The sequence below is a fragment of the Drechmeria coniospora genome, chromosome 02 (assembly GCF_001625195.1).
Source record: "Drechmeria coniospora strain ARSEF 6962 chromosome 02, whole genome shotgun sequence".
NCBI classification, from domain to species: domain Eukaryota; kingdom Fungi; phylum Ascomycota; class Sordariomycetes; order Hypocreales; family Ophiocordycipitaceae; genus Drechmeria; species Drechmeria coniospora.
Genome location: NC_054390.1, coordinates 7,284,821 through 7,307,007, shown reverse-complemented (window position 1 = coordinate 7,307,007; position 22,187 = coordinate 7,284,821). Strand labels below are relative to the sequence as shown.

Sequence of the window (22,187 nt, the reverse complement as noted above, 5' to 3'; positions counted from 1 at the left end):
AACATTCCAAGGCTCGGGTAACGAATCGCGCCGTACCCTATTAATAGATGGCCGGCTGGGCTGAGACGGCATGGGAACTGTGTTGCGTATCGTGGCTGGAAGGGCTTTTCCGCGTTCCGTGCATTCCATCGTTGGCTGGCGACGAGGCCATGTTCCCACTACAAGTCCTGTTCGGAAGCGAGGGCGTCAAGGAACGGACCGAGGCCGGTGGTGGCAAGCTTTTCGGCAAAGGTACTCGCACTGTCTAGGTCGCCATCCAGCTGGACCGTCATGGCGTACTGTCTTTGCGCGTGGTTAGGCTTCACCACGTTTACCGTCCTGCGGAGCGGTTCGGTTGGCTGTGCCGGCACAAAGGTCAAGTTCGTGACGGACGCGTTCAAGTTGGCCATCTCTGCTGCGTGTCCGCTGTCGATCAACCACCATCGCAGAATCTTGCCTCGCGAGTGTCCAGTGTAGACCGAGGTGCCGTCGTAGCCGACGGCGACGCAGGACGGCACGCCTGCGTCCTCGTCTGCGACGCCGAGCGGCGAGGTGACTTGAACGACGATCGAGGCCAGCTCGGCCGCGCGCGAACCCAACAGCGGCTTGTCGCCAAACAGCTCGACGAGGTACAGGCCTCGGTCCTCGGCGCCGACGAAGAGCGCTCTCGCGCAGGGGTCGAGAGAGAGGCACAGCGGCGCAGCCGGGAAGAGCAAGGTTCTCAATACCTCGCCGGTCTGGTAATTCCACAGGATGCACGTCTTATCCCTGCTCGTCGACACGCAGAGGCTCGTGTCGGCGTTCGTGCTCGGGCCGACGACCAGCCCGGTGATGGCACCCCGGTGGTTCGACAGCGTACGTTCGGGCTCGCCCGGTTCGCCGCCGAGCTCGAGAAGCTGCAGCAGCGACCAGACATTGATGTTGGAGTCGTCGCTGGCCGACAGCAGGTGGTAGCCGGTGGCGGCGAGGCAGCTCACGGCCTGCACGTGGCAGGGCGGTGTGGCAACCTGACGGCCGGTGTTGACCTCCCAGAGGATGAGTCGTCCTTCAACGGTACCGAGGACGAGGACATCCCCGGCGAGCGTGACGCAACGGATGCGCTCCTGGAAGGAGACGGAAGCCTCCTGGGTTGCCCGCTGACGCGAATAGACGTACACCTGGGCCTTGCCGTCCTGAGCGGCAAAAACGTGGGTGCCGCTAACGGCGATGCCGTTGACCGGCGCAACGCTCTTCTTGAGGGATGCCTTGACGGTCCATGGGGCGATGGCGTGGGTGTAGATGCCCACGTCCTTGGCCACTGACGTATTCGGGGCGAGGGGCGGACCACAAACGGACGACACGAGGTCTTCCATTTGGCCGTTGGCTACTCCGGCTCCGGCACTCTGCTTCACGGGCTTTCGTATGCTTTCTCACGTCGTAGCGAGTCTGAAGGAGCTGATTGCCGATTGGGTCCGAGTCGAATGTGGGATTTATCAGTAGTCGGAGGTCCGTTGTCGGTGCTCCAAATCCGTTGACAAGAAAAAATAACCAGCAGATAAGATACCAGCAGCAGCAGGATGCAGTTGAATGTTACCCCCACCACGAGCGCCAATCGCCAGGGCGTACGTAATTGGTAGGTACTTACCTGACTGCAATTCGGTACAAGTGTGACGACGTACTTACAGTGGCTGCACATCGGTACTAGTAGAGAAGGCTAATACAAGATAGGCAGCAAGGCTTCAAGACGCAAAGTTCGCTGTAAATAATACCCAAATCACACCTACTTCATCAAACTCGTCGATCGACAACACTAGAGCGAGGCATTTACACTACGGAGGTATTTCTGTCTATTCCGCTCGCTCGGATCGCAGCCACACGAGATCCAGCATTGACTTGTGTCCAGCATCGGGCGGAAAAACGAACAAGCAAGACAAGGGAAAGAAAAAAAGTGGTGACAGACACGAATAAAAATACTAGCGTACTGCCCTCCACACTTAAGTACACCTACAACCTATTAGTACGAGTACATGTTCTTGCAATCAAGGGTTCAGACCCGACAAGCTTGTGGCAGTGATGTGGCAGTAGTCATGCAGCACCGGGTGCAGCATCATGCTTTATGACCGATGGTTGATTCCCAGCGGGGGTAAAGATGGATCAACGAGCAATTCGGTTTCTATGGGGCGCGTCGCGGAAGAAACAAAAAAAGAAAAAACGACGACGAGCGCCACCTTGGCCACTATCTTAGCGCGCTCGGGCCATCCATCAGGCGGCGGGGAAATCGTCAGAATCTTCCATTCGCCTATCCGCAATGACGCGGACGAGCATTGTACGGAGTCAGGAGTCCTAGTGCCTGGAGGGATTCAGCGGTCCTCTCCAGCCGTCCCGTCATCTCGTTCTCCATCATCCTTCTCCATAATCGGTCGATAGCGCACCATGGATCAGATTCTTGGCTTGGGCCTGACACGAAGCCTCGAAGCTCCAACCCTCGACAACAGGAGCCGAGGGTCTCGCAAGCTCATTTCGAATCTGGAAGCACGAGTCGCAAGAAGGAATTTCGACGGCACAAGGGCCTTGCTCCAACGGAGTCCTTTCTGCTTGACCCGCTGCTCTGCCCGTTCTAGTGGGCTCGGTGACGTTGCTTGCTTTTTCCACTCTCCCTGAGGCACCACGTCCGGACCCTCCCTGATGGACCTCCCTGCGGCCTCCCTGCTGTCTTCAGCAGTGCTTGTGACCGTACTTCAAGTTCCCTTACGCGTACGGCGGAAGTAAGTACAGTAATTGCAGATGCAGCCCACCCGCTATTACAACATGCACGAGTAGGTACACACGCTGGCCCATGTACAGGTAAGTGTACTCCGTACGATGTGCGCTGTTCGGTGACCCATAACGCACTCGTGGCCAGCGTACAAGTGCAGATACGAGCCGGGTAGGCCTGGTTGAAAATGGAGCCTCGCGTCACCCCGCATCATGGTGCCATGTGGCATTCGAGGAACAGAGATTTCTGCCTGCGTCGATCCATCCGGACGAGCAAGCAAGCAAGCTGCAGCCTGTTTGGTTGGCATATCGCCTCCCTCGCCAGCTGGCAGGAGCAGCGACGAGCAGCGCAAACTCACGGCTCAGTTCGATACCGGCACTCGCCGCTCATCGCGTCTCACGCAGTCCAATGAATGAATAAAGGCCGATCCGGAAAAGGGGGGGGGGGGGGGAGGTCAGCCGTGTCTAAGGAGCGACTGGAGACGATGAGCCGGACGAGACACAAGCCAGGCCAACCCACACGATGCTGCACCACCCACCACACGAGCCAGACAAGACTTCCCACAGCGGCTAGACCTTGCTTTTGCGCACTGTCCTGTCTTTGCTTATTCTGCCCAACCCTGCTCTGGCAAGTGACGGCGCCGCAGATAATCTATAATGCCCTCGTCCCAAGTGCAACTTGCCCTTCGGGGCTTGTTTCAACCTGCGCGTCTTGGATATAACGAGCCATGCCCTGCCGAAGTAGCACTCTGGCAACCATCCACCCTCCGTCAGACCGCCCACGACGTTCCGTCTCGAGCATGAAAGCCCTGATGCCCTTGCGGTTGTCCAATTCTAACCTCGGCATGGCCTCGATGCTCGACGTTCACGAAGAGGTCGATCCCTTCGACGAAGGGGAACCTGTCGACTTTCCCGAACTTCTCGCCCGCGATCTCGAGATCTCGTCCGACCTCTTCACAGCCAAAAACATGACGGCCGGCACGCCCATCACCTCGCTCGCCTATTCCGCGAGGCCCGTCTCGCGCATGCTCGGCGTCATCGAGGAGGCCTCGGCCTTTGACGAGCACGAGTCCGACTCGAGCTCGACGGCGCCTTCGTTTTCCTGTCGCCGGCGCGAGTCGCTCATGACGGCCCCGACCTCGGTCGCCTCGACGAACTGGAGGCCCTCCAAGGTCGCTGACCGCCATGGCAGCTGGATCGACGATTCGGACGACGAAGATCCTCGCCTCCGGAGGAGCACTCGTCGCAAGTCGCACTCTGTCGGTGCATCACCATCGAGAATACCGCTGACCGACCGGCCCGCCTCCACCGGCTATGCCTTCCCTCGCCGCCGTGCGAAGCTTGCCATCGAGATACCGAGGATACCAAACACGTACACCTCACCCATTCCTTCACCCTCGCCATCACCTACAAAATATACCCAGATGCCGCCGCAGCTGCCTCAGCCACCGCGGCCGCAAGCACTCGACGTGCAGGCACCATCCATCATGTCCTCACACACGCAACCTCACCTTCCGTCACCCATCGTCTCCACCATCCCCGCCGTCCCTACCGCCCCGAGCTTCGTCAGCCTCCGCAGCGTGCCAAGCGTGCAGTCGTGGCTCAACAGCAGCCTCCAGCCGCTGCCCCTGAACGATGACCTTAGCCGCGTCGTGCCCCTCCCTCCCGACACGATGGAGACGCTGCGGGTGTCGATTTCCTGCTTCCCGGAGACGATGCTCCTCTCGTCTAGCCTCACCGTCGATACCATCCGCACGTACTCGAAAAAGGCGCGCCAGCCCGAGCTCCGCGAGACGTCGAGGCGCTCGCTCTGGCGCAAGGTCGTTCGCCGTCCCGAGTCGCGCCTGGACCTTGCTAGCGGCCGACCGTGGGAGCCTCTCAAGAACGTCTTCGGCTGCTGCTCCGACTACGTCTGCGACGCCCTCTACGCCCACATTGTCGCCTACAACTACGTCTGCGTACTTGCAAACTCCTCCGGAGACGACGAAATTCCCAAGAAGGCGGCCAGCCTGCTCGGCCTCGGCCGCAAGCGCCTCAGTGCGCCCGAAACGGCCCAGGACATGCAGGGGGGGCTGCTGCAGTGCATCACGCGGCTCGTTGCCACTGCGCGCCTCATGGCCGACAAGGACGACATTGCCGACGCCGGAGAGGCCGATATGCTCTTTGTGAGGAGCCTGTGCGAGATTGTGCGAATAGCCGAGGCATGATGGCTGGCTTCATCATCATTTTAGCGTGCGTGCGTGCGTGTGCGTGTATGTGTATGAGTGATGAATCTACTACTACTACTACTACTACTACTACTACTACTACTACATAGATAATTACCCTTATACCACCATCCTCAAAAGGTTTCTCAGCGATGCTGGTGCAAATTGTTAGTTTTCCCCTTCGTTCGCCGTTACGCTTGAGAGTGCACCAATTGCCACCCCAATAGAGCCTATCTACCGTCTGAGAGTCGTGTGCTGCAAAGGGGGCAGGCTAGGTGACGGGATTGTCCGGGTGCAAACGCCGCAGACGTCCACAGCCTACCTAGGCAGATTCGCTTCATCTCCGACGTGGCTTTGCGTGGGCCTAGGCGCTCTGTGTTCCTGAAGAACACGCATGCTTATGATGCCGACAGTTATTATCATCTACACATACCGGGGTACTGGGGGCCGGCAGCCGAGGTGGGGACCGGGCCCCGGTCCCGGTCCGCGACCCGGGACTGCGGGTCCCTGTGACGGGTCGGGACAAGCTGAAGCGGCGAAGAAGGCGTGACCCGACGTTGCAGGTGCACTTGCTTTTATTGGTCTGCGAGTCCTAGGCAGGTGCGTTTGCGTCTCACAGTTGTCCATCCCAATTATGGCATCCTCTGAGGGATTAAGATGCCAAAGTCCTTTCCACAAGACATTCCTTCGACGCCGTCACGAATCCCCATCGGCTCGCACGTGTAGGTGTAGGCCAAACTAACGGCCGATCTTGCTCGCATTCGCAGCCGCATCACACGCACCCGATCCCCTCTCCCGGTGAGGGATGAACGACTTGTTCACGTCACTGGGCATGCCGCCGCCCTTGACCGTCGAGCGGATGCAAGTCACGGCCAACTTCCACACCATCTACATGGTGCAGTTCGACTCGAGCTCTTCCCTAGGCCCGTTCATCTTGCGGCTCTCTGGCAGCCAGATTCCTCGAATAAAGTCGACCAACGAGGTGGCGACGATGAAGTGGCTAGCCGAAAATACGACGATCCCCGTGCCTACCATCGTGCGGTACGACGTGACGGACGAAAATCCCATCGGGCGCGAGTATACATTGCTCGAATGCATCCCCGGCTGCAGCGTCGACAGGATGTACTCGTCCATGAGTGAGAAAGCCAAGCGCCATCTCGTCGAGCAGCTGGCCGACATGCTCATCCAGCTCAACTCGGTCGAATGGAAGCACGTGGGAGGCTTGAGCATGGATGGTGACGGCCACGTGGTGCCGGGCCGCCTGCTCGAGGACACCTTTTGGATGGGTCCCGACATGGAGGAGATTTGGCCGAGGGAAAGCTTCGACCGGCTGAACCCGCAAGGACCGTTCGACTCCCACGCCGACTTCGCCGAGGCCTATCTCCAATGCGCCATCCACGGCATCTCGGTTCACCCGACGCTCAGCTGGTTGGCAGACCTGGTGCCACGCATTCGCAACCTCATCGCCCTCCTCCCCACACTCACCAGCCTTTGCCGGTCACGCCTCATCCTCGCACACAAGGACCTCCACCACGCCAACATCATGGCCTTGCCCGACGGCACCGTCACCGCCATTCTCGACTGGGAGTTTGCCGGCGTCGTGCCTGCTCTGCGCTGGGATCCAGTCCGCGCCTTTCTGCACCCGTGGACAGACGAGGATCCGGCCGTGCAGACGAAGGAAAAGGAGCGAATGTGGCGCTTCTTTGAGCAAGTGCTCGAGCGGAAGGGTGTGAAGAGGTGGTGGGAAGCCGAGAAGGAAGTGGAGGACGTCTGGACTGTCGTGACGCACTGTCGTGCCTTGGTCGACGTGTGTCCCCGAGGAGCCAAGGGGGGCAAGATTGCTGGCTGGCGTGCGAAGATTGAGAAGGCAATGACGCATTTGGGTGTTTGATGGCCTTGCCTGCGGCTCGGAGGGGGAACCGTTGCGCAAATATGTTCTGACCCTTGACGTTGCCACCTCCCCATGACAGCTTTGGCTCGGCTACCCTAGTTTCAATAACACGTACAGGTCCAGCCACCAGAGCAGCACGAGGACGAATATATTGTGGTACTATGTCGAGCAGCAGCGAGGCTGCGGGGTGTCAAAAGTTGTGCAACGCCCAGCCCGTGTTCCGAGTTTGAACTCCTCATCACAGCTGCGACGACGGGGAAGAGTGATTTCGTCCTCTGCCAGGGAACGTCGCATAGGGGCAAGCGTCAGAAGGAGGCCTGATGTGCTCGACGAATATAAAAAAAAGCCAACAGGACAATGGGCAATTAGGGCAAAGTATGACGACGGCGTGCCAGGGTAGTCGTCGTAGGTAAATGAGGTAAGCCAAACAGGGCCGAGTAACCAAAAGTCGCTAATCATCAGGAACCCAATCGTTGGCTCGCGAATGTCGTCGCAAGGTCGCTCCGCGCGGCGTCGGCTAGCCGTGCGGCCGACTGGCCTACTTGCTCTCGACGCGCCAGAATTTCCATCCCTCCCTCTCACCGCCGTGGCCGTGGACGCCGACCAGCCTCTCGACACCGTCGGTGCCTTCTGCGTTGAGAAAGTGTTGCAAATCAATCTCCATGCCGCCCTCGTCATCCTCGGCCGTGCCGTTCTTGAGGATGGCAGGCCAGAGAACGCCGACGCCATCGCCGCCGAGGGTCGTGCTGAATTTTTGGTAATTCTCGGCCTCGAGTTGCTCGTCCAGCTTACGAAGCTTATCCTCCGGCACGCCGGGTCGCAGCAGAGTGATGGAGCAGCCGCCGCCGCCAGCGCCGGTGAGCTTGGTCCAGCCGATGCCCTGATGATCGACGAGCTCGCGTATCCTCTCGAGGCGGGGATGCGACACGCCGAGCGAGACCAACAGGCCATGGTTGATGGTCATGAGCTCGCCGACCTTTCTCAAGCTGGACTCGTCTCGTTCATCAAAGTCGTCGTCGGCAAGGACTTGGGCGGCGGCACCGGTAACCTTGTCCATGGCGTCCAAGATGGAGCCCACCAGCTTCGGGTGGGCTTCCTTGAGCTTGGCGACCTTGGCGACCTCGTGCAAGGTAGACTTGGCCTGCTTCGTATCGATCAGGAGCAGGGGAAGCTCGGGGAAGTCCCAGAGGGGTCGCACCGCGGGCGGTTTCGAGTAGTCCCTCCGCTGAAAGACGACGGCCTTGCCCTGGGTGGCGACGGTGTTGTCGACGCCCGAGGGGTTCCCGTGTATGCACATCTCGGAGACGAAAGCCCAGCGGTTGATGCGCTCGATCTGCAGCCGGGCCTCCTCGGGCGGCTGATCGGGGTGGGGGCCGGACAGGGTCCGGACTTGGATCAGCAGCGCCGCGGCGAGGCAGACGGAGATGGAGGCGCTGCTGCCGAGGCCGGCGCTGATGGGTATCGTCGATCGGAGGGTGTAGAGGCAGCCGGGGAAGGAGGGCGATCCGAGAGAGAGGAACAGGTAGAGGAAGGCGGAGGCGGAGTTGCGGTGCACCTTGCGGATGTCGTCCGGCTGGTCGGGCGAGACGAGGGCGATGTGAGGCTGGAGGGCGGCGACGAGGTCGGGGTCGAGCTCGGTGACGAGGGAGTAGTACGACTTCTTCTTGGACGGCTGCTGGAAGACGGACCAGGGCAGGCCGTCGATGTTCCACGATTGGACGAGGTCGATGTCGGGGAAGCGAAGGGCGACGGTGCGCTTCGACTTGGAGAGGGTCGTGACGTGGAGGTAGGAGCGCAGCGAGATGGCGGCGGCAATGGCGGCCTGGAAAGGGGACGACGGGACGGGTGGTGAGCAGGAAAGCAACGACGGCGGCGGGACAGACTCTCGGACGCGTCAACGACGAACCTTGGCGTGGACGACCGAGTGCTCGCCAAAGACGATGACCTTGCCGGGGGCGGAGACCATGAAGGCCGGCGCCATCGGGTTCGAGTTTCTTCGATCCATGCTGGGGCGGCAAGCAAGAGGACCGTCGCCATTCAGTTGGGCCGTCTCATCGGTCGGCCTGGCGGCGTCGACCATGATCAGACGGGCAAGGCGGTATGGGTTGTTGTTGGCTCGTTCCTTTGCGTCGAGGATGACGGTCAAGCGCCTGCCAACGTCGTCCGTCGGGTCTGTGTCTCCCGATCTATCGCCTCGCGCTTGAAACGTTTGTTGCCTTTCGATGCGAGGCGGCGTGTCCTATCGTTGCCGGCACGGTTGTCTCGTCGTAAGGCCGGGAGCTAGACAAGAGGCAGACGGTCGGGCTTGGTTGAACTCGGACGTGGAGGTGGGTATGGACCTGGATGCGGACGCGGATGGATGTCGGCCGGGAATAATTGATAAAAAAATAATCAAAAACGAGGGGCTTGCCGGGGAGGGGGTTGTAGGGGTGAGGGGTCCCCGCGCGTGGGCTTCCGTAACGAGGATCAGACAGAGTGCGGTACTTGTGAAGATAAGTAAGTACTTACTTAAGTACATGAACAGATAAGCAAGGAAGTACTTGCCAGCACAGGTAGGTACTTGTTTGTACAGTACAGTAGTTTGGCGAATGGCAGATGACTCTACCGTACGGAGTGCGAGCACTGTGGAATTATACTTGTACTGTACTCCGTACCAACACCGATACTGTACTCCGTACCAACACCGATACTGTACAACGTAAGTACATACTGTAGGTACTTTAATACAAGTAATTACTCCGTAGGTGTACACACCTTCAGAGTACTTGTACTCGGAACATCGCTTCAGGCACCTATAGTACCTAAGTAATGCAGTGCAGGTCCTGTAGTATTGGCACACATGGGCTGCACGAATGCTCAGTGCAGTACGTACTTAATACTCTGTACAAGTGGTACTTACTAGGTTAGTACCCAGCACCTACAAGAAGTAATTACTAGGTACCTGGTGGGTACTGTACATACTTGCAATACTTGTGGTCGCAGCCGTATTTACCAGAGTACGGAGTACTTACTTAAGTACATACATGTACTGTAAATTCGGCCCCACGCACCTGCCGGTTGCGTACCTGCTTAAGTGCCTACGGAGTATTGTATTAATGTAGGCTCTGCCAACGCATTGCTACCAGTACTTACACAAGTACGTGCTATTGAGTAAACCTGCCAGGTACCTACAAGGTAATATGGAGGAGGGCTTGTACACCCGCCTGTGCTGCACAAGTTTTACTGCACTTGCTTGTACATATGATGTACATAAGTATACTTAAATGGGCAATCAAGTCGTATCAAAACTTGTTAGTACTTATTACTTACTTACTTACCTGAACCCCCACAAGTACAACGTAAGTATACTTGCCATACGGAGTATGTACGGAGTACTTCGTAAGTAATACATGGACATGCATTCTCGGGCAGTTCTCCAATCGAGTGCGATCGATAGAGCAAGCCATACGCTTTGACTGGTCCGCATGCCTATAAGTTACGTACTTGGCACACACACATGTGCACCTAGCTATGGGATATTGAATTTTGAGGGGGGCCTGCACAACCATCTGCATGGCAGCGTGACGGCCAAGGCATGGTGCGGAACGTTGCTGAGCGGTTCGTAGCCAGCCGTGGTCGTAAGGCGGCAGATCGGCATGTGCAATCGTGGTGATTCATGACGGGGCTTCGATTGGAATAATAAAAGCGCGCGAGGTGGAGGCGTCTCGTATGAAAGTACAGTGTTGCGCTCGAGCATGGGCTGACCCCGATCCAAAGGTGCCTGGAAGAAATGACCTTGGTCAGAGTCGAGAGGGCAAAGTACGGTGTGACGATGCGCATGGAGCGATGGACCAACAGACAGCATCGGCACTGGTAGTTACTCCCGGCTGGCATTAGCAGTATCTCACCCTAGGCGGCTCGAGTATCGCCAAACATCGGCAGCGCGAGAACGAATACGGATACGGCTACTCGGACAGGTGGCGAGTGCCGCATGCACGCATGCGTGGGCTGCGGTCTGCAGAGAACCTGTACTTATGCTGCACGCACGGCATGCATGGTGCCTAGCACAGTACTCCGTACAGACATCCGCAGCCTCGCCCGCACCGAAGCGACAACGGTAACGCGACCTTGCAGCAGGATTGGGCAAGGGTCACGAAGGAACGCAGCGTGCGCACGGAAGGTCTCGGCGAAGAGTGAAATGCAAGAGTAGAACAAAGTCTATGAGGTCACCAATTCGGTGGTGGATGGCGGCGTTCGTTCATGTCGCGACGATGGCCATGATCAAAATACATGCGCAGAAACATTTACAATACCTCGCTTGCTACCCAAAGTGAAAGGCGGCGTCGTCCTTTACAAGATGTTGTTCAAAAAGCTTTTCACGCTGTCCTCGGCGCTGCTCCTCCGTACGGAGGAATCTGGGTCGCGAAATACCTTCCACAGCTCGTGCATCCGAGCAACCTGGCCGGGTGTAAAGTGCAGTCTGCATGCACTATCATGCCAGTCAGCCTCGTCTCTTCGTCCCGGCTCGAATCGGGGCAACGGACTCTGGGTAATAATCCATAATGTTATCGACGACGGCCGTCTCGGGTCCGGTGCAGCTGGACGATTGGCCGCACTCGCGAGAGGGATGCGCTTGAGGCGGAGTATCGTCGACGTAATCGCCGTCGACGCCGCATTGTTGAGCGTGAAACGGATGCAGCAGGCCAAGCCAGTGGCCAGTCTCGTGCGTGAGGGTCCGCCCGAATCTGATGCGATTCCTGTTGTCGCGGCCCCTAGGAACGGTGCTCACGTTGATGACTATGCCGTCTCGGTATCCGAGGCCATGGCTGGGCAGCGCGCATTCGCCCACGATGGCCGAACTGTTGTACTCTACCCGCTCGACGACGTAGACGTTTAGAGTGTCCATCTTTCCCTTGTGGAGGGCGCTCTTCATGGTAGGCTTGTCCAACCCTTGCGCCCACCGATGATTAAAGGTCCGATCGAAAGCCTTGAGGTAGAAGGAGAAACCGGTCTTGGCAAAGTCGCTGTTGAGAAGTGCCAACTGTTTTTTCATCGTGTTGATCTGGGCCCACGTCAGCACACCAGCATCGGGATGCACATTCCACCCGCGGGCCTCCGGTTGTTACCGTCATCCTGCCCGTTTCGCTTTTGACGGATGATGCGATGACGTGAAGCCATACGGCAACCTTGACCTTTGGCGGGCCTTGGCTGCGACGGGCGGCACCCTTGTGTTGGGAATAAAATTCGTGAGCTGCGATCAGCTGATTGGAAGGCATGCCCGCGCCGCAGGCAAAGCCCATGGATTGTTCCGGAGAGGCGGCTCCGGCGGCTGCGGCTGCAAGCGCAACGAGAAGATGGAGCGTCAAGGAGAGCATGATGAAGGGATAGACGGATGATTCGAGCACTTCGAGAGATGGCCAAAGGGGCCGTAGGAAGCGCGAGAGTGGCCTCTCCTGTCTTTGCTATTTCGGGAGGCACGTCTGCGACTTTGCGCCTACGCGCCATTTATAACAATGAGTACTTGCACGGTACGTACGCAATCCATTTGCAGCATGCTCGGGCCTGCTTCGGTTCGGATAATGCCACGGTGGAAACGATATAGACATGCTTGGGAAGTCCGTTCCACGTTACCCGCAAGGACGAGAATTCCTGGGTGCGCGATCCTGACTGTAGCTGCACTCCGCAGCGGATCACCGCCTTCCATGGCGACGCTCCCCACCTTTGACCTTCACCGGAGGAGAACCGACAACTACTTACTGAAGTAAGTACTTGCGCTGCGCTCGCTCGTTTGCACCCTTTCAGGAGCTTCCTTGGTTACAGCACTTCCGCAAGTACAGCATACGATGGCTGCTTACCTACCACGCACGCTTACTTGATGCTTGGAGGTGCCCGATGGCGGAGGCCCGCAGGTTTTTTTGGGGGTTTTTTTTTTGGCTTCTGGAAGTTCTGGAAGTCTTCTACTTGAAATACTTACCAGAAACCTCCCATGCCCACTTGCTTACTAGTTGTAGTTTGCTTGGAGGTGTCGAATGGCAGAGGCTATGGAATAATAAATAAAATGCACTCTCTAGGCGCTCATACCACCAACAATCGTGGGGGTCGACTTGGCGCCCTTGGTTACAGCAAGTACGCTTTCGGGTCGCCAGGGCTTCCCAGCAAGACGTTGCAACAACACAAGGACTTAAAGTAAGTACCTAGGTAGGTAGTAAGTACAACTACGGAGTACTTACACCGTACTTACTTGTACATGTACTTGCATGCTGCACTGGAAGTAGGTAGGCGCGAGTGTCGCTAGAATTGGACGCATATAAGTACAGTAAGTACTCCGTACAGTACAGTACTAATACTATTGACAAGTATTAATACAGCACATGGATTTGAGAGCACAAGTACTGTACATACGGAGTACAAGCACACTTATTTGTACTCCGCACTGTACTCCGTATTACTTACAGTACATTAAGTACTTACCTGTACACTTGCATGTACTTACTTGTACCTAAGTGCACCTACTTACTGTAATTATAATTACTTCTTGTTCTGTACGGAGTACAAGTAATTAATGACTCGTCAGCCTCTGCAGGAATGGTGAAGTATCTTGGTCTGCTATTACGGCACATAATCGCCCCCCACCCGAAATTGCGACCCTTCCATTCCTACTACTTGTACGGAGACGGAGTACATGTACTTACACCTACTCCATACTGCGTACGGAGTCCTCCGACGGTAATCCATCTGTACTCCGTATTGTTACCTCGTTCATTTCGTCAAGTGGTGGATGCGTCTCGTCAAGCAGGACATGCACAAAGCGTTGGTGTGGTATGTGCTTAAGTTACTGTAAGTACAGTTCAAGTACTTACTCCGTACAGTACTCCGTACATGTATAACTGTTGGTCATAGCTGATGGTAGCACATCGACGAGTATTACCATACAAGTACAAAGTATGAATAATAAATGCAGTAAGTACGGAGTACTCCGTACTTCAGTAATACTCCGTACTTACAGATAAATTCAGTTGCATGCACATGGGAGTCGATGCGCCCGCACGGCCACGGGCAGTACTCGTACTGCTTAACGCACCTTGGGCACAGTGCAGTGCGTGCAGTACTAGTTCTGTTAAGAGCCATGTGTTGGTTTTTCTGAGAACGTCCTGTACTTTGCTTACAACGTCCAACGCCATTTTCGCCACCATGCTGTCTATGATCCCAACTCTCGTCGCGGGACTGCTACTTGCCGCCGTTCCCGCAATCAGCACTCGTCCTGGTGGACCGAACAAGTTTTGTGGTTCGGGGAATCCTCCTCTCAGCCTGCGTGTGACCCATCAGGCTGCTGCGTCGATCCATACTCTAAGCCGCCGACTTTAACCCCCCATGGCAACACTCCGAGGGCCGATGGGGCAGTGCTCATCTAGTAGATATCTATACATACATGCCATTGCGGAATCACCTGGGAGCCTTTATCCAAGCGCACGTTGCATATTATCGAGCATAGTGCCATCAATTCCTAACAAAATCCTATGTAGAAGCAAGAGATATTATCACAAGATTATCTTGCAATCCAAGATACGTCCCAACCACTAGCATTGGCTCGGTTTGTTACATATCTTTGAAGGGAACGACTGCCAAGGCGAAAGCGACTTTGCGCATGATACTTACACCCGCTGCGAGGGACCTTTTTTTTTGGCTATCCTGTCGGCCTTGACACTTGCCCCGACAAGCCCGGCCTGGTCCCAGTCGGCAACGCCATGGACTTTACGTCTTCTTCTCAATGTGGTTTGCCTTGACGCCCAGCCAGCAGAAGCGCATGCATTATATGTGGCGAAAATTCCGCGCCCGTAAAGGGTGTAAATGGGTGGGCTCTGCGCCAATATGCAGCGGCGTCTGTCCTGCAGGATGGAGGACCGACCCGTCGACTAGATGCATCCGGGGATGGGAGCAAATGTTGCCTGCCGCAAGAAAAAACAAGACGGCACATCATCGCTTGGCCGTTGACTTCTACGCCAAGGTGCGGGGCGGAACAGTCCATGAATACAAGCAACTTTATATTTGGCGCTCGCGCGGTACGCTTACATTGCCTATGGAAGACTCTGGTGCTCCCATGCAGATGGAATGATCGTTACAGGTACGCCCGACCTTGTCGAGCTCTGCGACATTCTCTCTTGACCATTCGCAAAGTATCCGTGTCAAAGTTCGGCCGTGGCCATCCCTAGCCATTGTTGTTCGTTCTCGTCGAACCTCTCCTCACCCTTCCATATCGGCCTACCCTGTAGGGGGGCTATTTCTCGCTGCTGCATCAAGCGCCAGGCACTGGGCGTCAAAGGTGCAAGGGCACCTATGACTTTCTGTACAGTACAACTGCAAGTACGATTACTTGTAAAGTCCTCCGTACTCCATACATGCATAAACATTACAGACAGTTCATTCTGTATATGAATCGATGTGCATCTATTTATACGTACAAGTAGGTCCAGGAACCCATCTCTTCTCGAACCTCTTGCAAGCGTTATGGCCGTGTGGCCGTGCAGAAGTTGGGAATTGTACTGTATGACGGCACCCGACTTCGTACGCCAAAGCAGTTGGGTTGTCCCGCCGCATCTTCTCATCTCATCGTCCCCCCTCCGTCAAAGCCAACAGGATCGTCACGTTCCACTAGCGAATTCGGCACGACAGGCCACTTTCCGACCTTCATCAACCTCCCCCTCTGGCGCGATGCCCGTCACAGAACTCGCCATCCTCCAGCTCAGAGGTGGTCACGATGACCTCGAGTTTCTCGAGACGCTGATGGAGTGCCAGGAGCTTCAGGACGAGTGGATCCACAACAATCAGCCTCACAACCTCGAGCCGAACGCAAACCTCAGCAGCATGTACGTTGAAGAGTCCGACCCGCCATCGCTGCTCATCACCGCGCCCTGGGACACCCCCGAGGCCCACGGGGAGTGGATCCGGAGTGGTGAGAACCAGAGCTGCAACGGCATGCTCTCCGAGCACATCAAACCAGGCTGCGACACCGTTCTACTGTTTCACATGGCGCCGGCCGGCGAGCGAGCACAGATGCGGACGGCCTTTGGGACCCAGCCCTTCTTCAACCTCTGCCGCATCAGCGTCCGCCCGGACGAGAGGGAGTCGTTGCAGCAGGCCTATGGCGACCTCGAGGACAGCTTGCCCACTGACGCAACGGGGGAACGCAGGTTGTGGGCGGGGTGGAGGATCGAGAAGCAGCCGTGCGAAGACGATGAACTTGTCGTCTTCTGGACCGACGACATCGCCTACGAGCGGGTGCTGCCGCTCATGCGATTCTCCGACCGCACGCTTCGTCGTCGCTTCAAGCAAGTGGCATGAGACGGACGGCGACTTCACCTCGAGATCAAGCGGCTGGACAATCGGCCCACACGGCCCGGCCATGGTGGTGTCTCAAATCGGGTCTCTTCAATCCTATCCGAGCGCGTTCTGAGAGCACATGAAATGCAAGGTATCCCGAGACGCCTATCGGTGCATGCTTAGTCCCACGCTCCAGACAACTTCCATCGCCCTCGCCACATTCCACCCTTAGTTCTTCTTGGAAACGTCGGTGATCTGCAGGTCTGCCCATCGTCAGCAATCCACCGTTGTCGTTTTCCCCCGCCGAGCCGGCGTCTGTCTTGGGTCGCATACTGGGAGGCAGGCTCTGCTTCAACTTCTCGGCCTTGTCGGTGTCCTTGAGCACCAGCGTGTACAGGTGCTTCTGGCAGCGGACCTTGAACTTGACGTTGTTGGCCTTTTTGTTCTTCTTGATCCGCGCGGCTGTCAAGTCGGTCAGAAATTCGTCCTCGCATCCGTCCGCTCGCCGTTGGCTGCGTTTGATTCGGTGCTATACGTACAGGAAGCGTCCTTCCGACGGCAGATCTCGATGAACTGTCCATAGTCAGCGCTTGACAGGGTAGCAGCTTTCGTACGCCGCCAGTCCGTACCTTTTTGATATCACCAACTTCCTTGGGCATTTTGGCGGTAGTGAACGGGACTGTTGGTATGGTCTTGACGGAGTACGACTGCGAATTGGTTGATTTTGCACGAAATAGTTTTGTGCGCAGTTTTTCGCGGGCCGCCGTGCACGGACCAGGTGTGGCTGACGCTGTTCACATCCTGTAGTACTTAAGTACTGTACATGTACTCCGTACTCCGTACAGTACGGAGTATTTCTCCGTAATTAATTGCACGCAATATTATGTACTTACTGGTTGCAGACCAAAATAATAGGCTGGGTCCAAATAGTACTTAACATTAGGCATCCATCCAAGATGTGGCGCAGGTCACGGCGCTATTGTGGCGGTGACGCCTTGTGAACCTGAACACCTCCCCACTCACTTGTCGACTGCACAACATCTTGATGAACATCAAAGTGAGGATAGACAACTCTTGCCTCGTGTGAAACAAATTGAGGCTTCAGGTCACTCGTCGTCTTCGTATCAATACCACATCCTCCTCCACCCCCCCCCCCCCCCCCCAACCGGCCGCTCGGCTACCCTAGACAATGACGACGTCACTTGACAATGCGATGAAGTCCAAGGTATGAATGCATCTCCGTTACCAGACAATGCGAGCAGATGCGTGTTGAAAGGCCTTTGTCTAAAATGTGTACAGAGTCTGGTCTTGGGTGAGTGTGTTACAGTAGACGGTGAGTGTGGTATGAGGGTGTGATGTTGATGTGGCAAAACAGCATTCGGTGGCATCATCGTCGCCGCCACAGCCTGGTCAGTCTGGGGTGGGAACTTGTTTCCCGCAGAAGCGGATCCGCAAGGAAATCCGGAAAGCTGGACACGAGATGAGATGAGAAGATGGCTCCAAGCCGTAAGACTTTCTCCGTTGCCATTGGCTGCGTATTGACACTTTCCAGCGGAACCTGTTCCCGCATGGGAATGACAGCAGGGAGGAGCTTCTTGCCCGAGTGCTCGCCAACATGAGGATCCCAAGGAAGTGAAGAAGAATGCGAGCGGTGGCCGTATTGTATATGTATATCAGTTTGATCCTGCGCTTTGTACAATCTCTCCTTGACGTGACCTTGGTCTGGCTGGGTGTTTGTGAATGCTGCGCTTCATTCCATCGGGTGCAGGGCCCGGGGCATGGTTTCATAAACGAAACGAAGAACGCTGAATGATGAGCGAAGTGTGAAATGGTTCAATGTCGTCGCGATGCTGGTCTTGGGCTGTGAGCCTGAAACTTGATGGACGGAAGCTTGGCGCGAATCGAGAGAATTAATCATGGTTATAAGTTCCAATAATTGCTCCCGTTTCAAGCTCGAGTGACGCAGCGGTTAGCGTGCGAGATTGCAGATCTTGAAGTCACTGGTTCGAATCCGGTCTCGAGCTTACTTCTTTTTTTTTTGGTTTGGCAATTTTGGCTTTTTTGGGCCAACGACCAGGTTACATAGTCCTCGAGGCCAAGCTGTTGCTGGGGTATTACATTGGTGGCCACTCTTGACGGATTATTTTATCATCTATTTTATTTTGAAATGGTCGAGACTGGACAACCAGGAGTGGCAGGCATCCCTTTGGACTGAACTATTTTCCACTGGCCGTGGAAGGAGAAGATGGCATATTCGACGATGCATTACTCTACCCCGTACGCCTGCCTATCTATCTACACTACCTTACCATGTGAGAATTGTACTGTACGCACTCGCCGAGGCAGCAGCACAGTGTTGCAAGTACTTGCAAGTGTAAGTAGGTGTTACAGCAGCTGTGCCCATGGTGCTAGGGGGTAATCTGCGCAGGCACATCGAAGCTTCCCCAGAAACACAGGATTGCAGCTAATGAGCACTCCTCAACCTTAATCGATCCCCGCCACGCCCCGTGTCAACAAGGCTTCCTCTGCCGCCTGCACCATCGCCTTGTTGCCGCATACTCAGTTACCCAACCAGCCAAACGGTGCATCCAACGCCAACAGCGAATGTGACGACTGGTCTTGTCGACTGAGCCAACGAACGAGCCAGGGAGGCCCTTGGCGACTCCTCTCCGCACGTGCCCTTGTTTGAATGTGCGACATTCCTCATTCCATCGCCCGCATCCGCCCCCGACAGTATCGAAACAGGAAACAGCCGCGGCCACACCCCTAGCCGCACCGGGAAACGGGAGGCGAGGAACGCTCGTACTGCACGCCCATCGCCCGCCTATTGTACAGTCGTTGCGGCACGCCTTCTTGCCAGCATACTTCCCTGGAGACGATGAAGAACTGATCCGGTCCATCGTCGCCTTGCATGCCTGCGACGTCGTTTCCCAGGCGGCACGGAGAGCCAGAGAACAACAACCGACGATGGCCTTCCTCGAGGACCCGCGGCTGCGCCAGCGTTGGAACCAGATCGCGCAGGACGCCGAGGCGGCAACGGAGAACGCGGCGGCGGGAATCTGGTCGTTTCAGCACAACTACATCAACCCCTGCCTGGGCTGCTTCCTCGAATCGATCGAGCGGTGCACGACGGTATGCCTCGGCGATGCGGAGGAGCGGATGCGCCGTCGACGCGAACGCGACCGCGCGGCCGAGTACAGCTTCGACTTTTACGACGACTGGAACGAGGAGGGCCGGGACGGCGGCGGCGGCAACAGCGGCGGCGGCGGCCTGCGCAGTGGATGGGGAAGCGACGACTGGGATCGTCTGCTGGCGGGGACGGGAAGCTCCCGAAGAAAGGTCGGGGACGCGACCGAGCAGCCGCGCAGGACTCGAGGCATGAGCTACGGTGCCCGCGGCGCTCGGCGAAAGGCGAACAACCGAGACCCGACCATCATCCCGAGCACCCGGCCGATCGGGTTCCTCAGCAGGCTGCCGTGGAAGCTGGGCGGCACGTTGCGGTACAAGCCCAGCGCCGCCGACCTGCAGGAACACCCGGCGAAGCGCGGCAACGGCGAGACGGAGCCTCTGCTGGGATCGGACCAAGTCGGGAACTACGGGGAACAGCTGCGGATGCCACGACGGCGTAGCGGGACGACGGGCTCGGGCGACACGTCGGATTCCTTTCGCTCGCGCGGCGATCTCCTGCCGAGCGATGGCGAAGGAGACGAAGATGCGGTGGTGCTCGACGACGAGGTGACGTACGACATGGTGCGTAAGGATGACCGCAGCAGCGGGAGAAGCGGTCGGACACGAAGCAGCAAGGGCAAACGGCCAGCAGACGTACTTTCCGTCTCCCGAACGGAGTCGAGGACGACGCTCGGCTCGACCGTGTCGGCCGAATCGCGACAGCAGGAGCGCAGGTCGAGATCGCCGGCCGGGACGACCGACATGGAGAACTCGGTGACGCTCGAGGACGTGCCCAGGGTGGAGGACAGACCACGGCGGGAGGAAGACGAGGAGCTCGCGCGAAAGAGGGAGCTCGCGCGGCAACTGGCCGCCGCGAGGGACCTGAGATTCGACGGCGAGGTGCAAGGTCGGCCAGAGCGGAAGCCGGAGGTGGCCGAGGATGAGGAATACGAAGCGGACGGTCCGGAAACCGGTGCGAGGCGTCGGCAAGGTGACAACGCTGGAGGACCTGAACGGCCGACGGCGACTTTGGAGAGCGCAGAGGGCACTTTGGGCACGGAGAGCACGGAGACGGCCGAGACTGACTTTCGGGCCGCGCGGTTGCCGAGCTTTGGATGAGGCAACCTCGCGGCGTGCCATGTATGACTATTGTCGGTGTTGGTCTGGACGAATGGCTGACGACGCATTGTGTATGACGAACAACAGGAGCATGGATTATGACGACCAGGCGCAGGTACACGGATAGAGGATTTGTTTTTCATAGCATCTAGGCCTAGCCGAAGGCGACAGCACTGCTGTCGTTTCCTTGATGTCCAACAATTAATTTTCTCGCAGGCCCAGCATCATGTGCAGCGGCCCGCGAAGGTCCAGAGATGAAGTCCCGGTCGTGGTTCGCCCTGCAGTTTGGTACCTGGCGAGAGGTATTTCCTTGCCTGGAATGGCACTGTCGGCCCCGGCCAGATCGAGGAGCACGAGCTGCCTCGGCTCCCCGCGGCGATTGTCGGCCCATCCACCCCCGCGTTGTGCTGCATCACCACTGCACAATAATTAGCTGGTTCAGGTTTCGAGCGTACCTGATTCGAGAGGCGAAACAGGGTGCCGTCCTCTTCGACCAACCATCGCCATCGCCATCGCCATCGCATTTTGCCTTTGCCTTGACCACGCGCCCGTTTTATTTTCTTATTATTTTTCCCCGACCGTGTTTATTGTACAGTACGTTCTAGGTCGAGCCTTGTTCGAAACAGCAAGCCGACGACGGCACCGCAGGACACAGGACAGCCGCCGACGGACTCGGTGGCAGGATCGAGCGACAATGGCGACTTCGGGTCCGATCACGACGCCCTTCACGACGCTCATGGGCATACGGCACCCCGTCGTGCTCGCCGGCATGGCGCGTACCTCGGGCGGCAAGCTCGCGGCGGCCGTGTCCAACGCCGGCGGACTCGGCGTCATCGGCGGCTTCCAGTACACGCCCGACCAGCTGCGGGAAATTGTGGCCGAGATGAAAGCGCACTTCTCGCGGGCCGACCTGCCCTTTGGCGTCGACCTCGCACTGCCTCAGATCGGCGGTAGCGCGCGCAAGACGAACCACGACTACACGGGCGGCAAGCTCGACGAGCTCATCGACATCACCATCGAGAGCGGCGCTCGGCTCTTCGTCTCGGCCATCGGCGTGCCCCCGAAGCACGTTATCGACCGACTGCACGCGGCCAACATCGTCGTCATGAACATGGTCGGCCATCCGAAGCACGCCGTCAAGGCACTCGACCTCGGCGTCGACATCGTCTGCGCCCAGGGCACCGAGGGCGGCGGACACACGGGCGACGTGGCCAACTCGGTCCTCATCCCCTCCGTCGTCGACGTCGCGCGCCGGTACCGACCGCCGATGCTCAGGGGGGGCACGGCCATGGTGCTCGCCGCCGGAGGCATCCACAACGGCCGCGGCCTCGCGAGCTCGCTGATGCAGGGCGCCGTTGGGGCCTGGGTCGGCACGCGCTTTGTCGCCTCGTCCGAGGCCAACTGCAGCGACGAGCACAAGCAGGCTGTCGTCGAATGCGGCTACGACGAGACCGAGAGGTCGCTCGTCCTCAGCGGCCGACCCGTTCGCCTCCGACCCAACGACTACATCAAGCGGTGGAACAGGAAGCCGCAGGAGATTCAGGCGCTCTGCGACCGCGGCATCGTCCCTATCGAGCACGACTTGGACAACGGCGCCGAGGACATTGACATTCCCCACCTCATGGGCCAGGTCGCCGGCGCCATCACGCGGGTGCAGCCGGCGCGGGAGATTGTCGACGACATGGTGGCCGAGGCTGTCGAGATGCTGAAGCTGGGCCAGACGTACCTAGGTGCGACGACAGCGAAGCTGTGAGATGGGAGACGCGTGGGCCACGCGCCCTCTTCATCATATA

The 22,187-nt window shown here is 57.5% G+C and overlaps 9 protein-coding genes and 1 non-coding gene across 10 annotated transcripts; 6 read left to right on the top strand and 4 right to left on the bottom strand.

Moving 5' to 3' along the window:
* Positions 1–158: 158 nt before the first annotated feature.
* Positions 159–1,331, bottom strand: DCS_05123 (ribosomal assembly complex component Ipi3; the record flags this gene model as incomplete). The annotated part of the gene is made up of 1 exon (XM_040802429.1): positions 159–1,331. The coding sequence occupies one exon, from the start codon at positions 1,329–1,331 to the stop codon at positions 159–161; it is 1,173 nt and encodes a 390-aa protein (XP_040657462.1).
* Positions 1,332–3,512: 2,181 nt separating this feature from the next.
* Positions 3,513–4,919, top strand: DCS_05122 (uncharacterized protein; the record flags this gene model as incomplete). The annotated part of the gene is made up of 1 exon (XM_040802428.1): positions 3,513–4,919. One exon carries the CDS (start codon positions 3,513–3,515, stop codon positions 4,917–4,919), a length of 1,407 nt encoding a protein of 468 aa, XP_040657461.1.
* Positions 4,920–5,724: 805 nt separating this feature from the next.
* DCS_05121 (uncharacterized protein) lies at positions 5,725–6,810 on the top strand (the record flags this gene model as incomplete). Its single annotated transcript, XM_040802427.1, has 1 exon — positions 5,725–6,810. The coding sequence occupies one exon, from the start codon at positions 5,725–5,727 to the stop codon at positions 6,808–6,810; it is 1,086 nt and encodes a 361-aa protein (XP_040657460.1).
* A 538-nt stretch (positions 6,811–7,348) lies between these two features.
* Positions 7,349–8,890, bottom strand: DCS_05120 (uncharacterized protein; the record flags this gene model as incomplete). The annotated part of the gene is made up of 2 exons (XM_040802426.1): positions 7,349–8,632; positions 8,717–8,890. 2 exons carry the CDS (start codon positions 8,888–8,890, stop codon positions 7,349–7,351), a joined length of 1,458 nt encoding a protein of 485 aa, XP_040657459.1.
* Positions 8,891–11,290: 2,400 nt separating this feature from the next.
* Positions 11,291–12,164, bottom strand: DCS_05119 (uncharacterized protein; the record flags this gene model as incomplete). Its single annotated transcript, XM_040802425.1, has 2 exons — positions 11,291–11,851; positions 11,916–12,164. The coding sequence occupies 2 exons, from the start codon at positions 12,162–12,164 to the stop codon at positions 11,291–11,293; spliced, it is 810 nt and encodes a 269-aa protein (XP_040657458.1).
* A 3,334-nt stretch (positions 12,165–15,498) lies between these two features.
* On the top strand, positions 15,499–16,128 carry DCS_05118 (uncharacterized protein; the record flags this gene model as incomplete). The annotated part of the gene is made up of 1 exon (XM_040802424.1): positions 15,499–16,128. One exon carries the CDS (start codon positions 15,499–15,501, stop codon positions 16,126–16,128), a length of 630 nt encoding a protein of 209 aa, XP_040657457.1.
* Positions 16,129–16,335: 207 nt separating this feature from the next.
* Positions 16,336–16,766, bottom strand: DCS_05117 (Ribosomal protein L38e; the record flags this gene model as incomplete). Its single annotated transcript, XM_040802423.1, has 4 exons — positions 16,336–16,370; positions 16,441–16,569; positions 16,647–16,680; positions 16,737–16,766. The coding sequence occupies 4 exons, from the start codon at positions 16,764–16,766 to the stop codon at positions 16,336–16,338; spliced, it is 228 nt and encodes a 75-aa protein (XP_040657456.1).
* Positions 16,767–18,058: 1,292 nt separating this feature from the next.
* Positions 18,059–18,131, top strand: DCS_t63. Its single transcript has one exon. It is a non-coding gene; the product is annotated as a tRNA-Cys (tRNA).
* A 943-nt stretch (positions 18,132–19,074) lies between these two features.
* DCS_05116 (uncharacterized protein) lies at positions 19,075–20,394 on the top strand (the record flags this gene model as incomplete). Its single annotated transcript, XM_040802422.1, has 1 exon — positions 19,075–20,394. One exon carries the CDS (start codon positions 19,075–19,077, stop codon positions 20,392–20,394), a length of 1,320 nt encoding a protein of 439 aa, XP_040657455.1.
* Positions 20,395–21,088: 694 nt separating this feature from the next.
* On the top strand, positions 21,089–22,147 carry DCS_05115 (2-nitropropane dioxygenase; the record flags this gene model as incomplete). Its single annotated transcript, XM_040802421.1, has 1 exon — positions 21,089–22,147. One exon carries the CDS (start codon positions 21,089–21,091, stop codon positions 22,145–22,147), a length of 1,059 nt encoding a protein of 352 aa, XP_040657454.1.
* Positions 22,148–22,187: the final 40 nt, after the last annotated feature.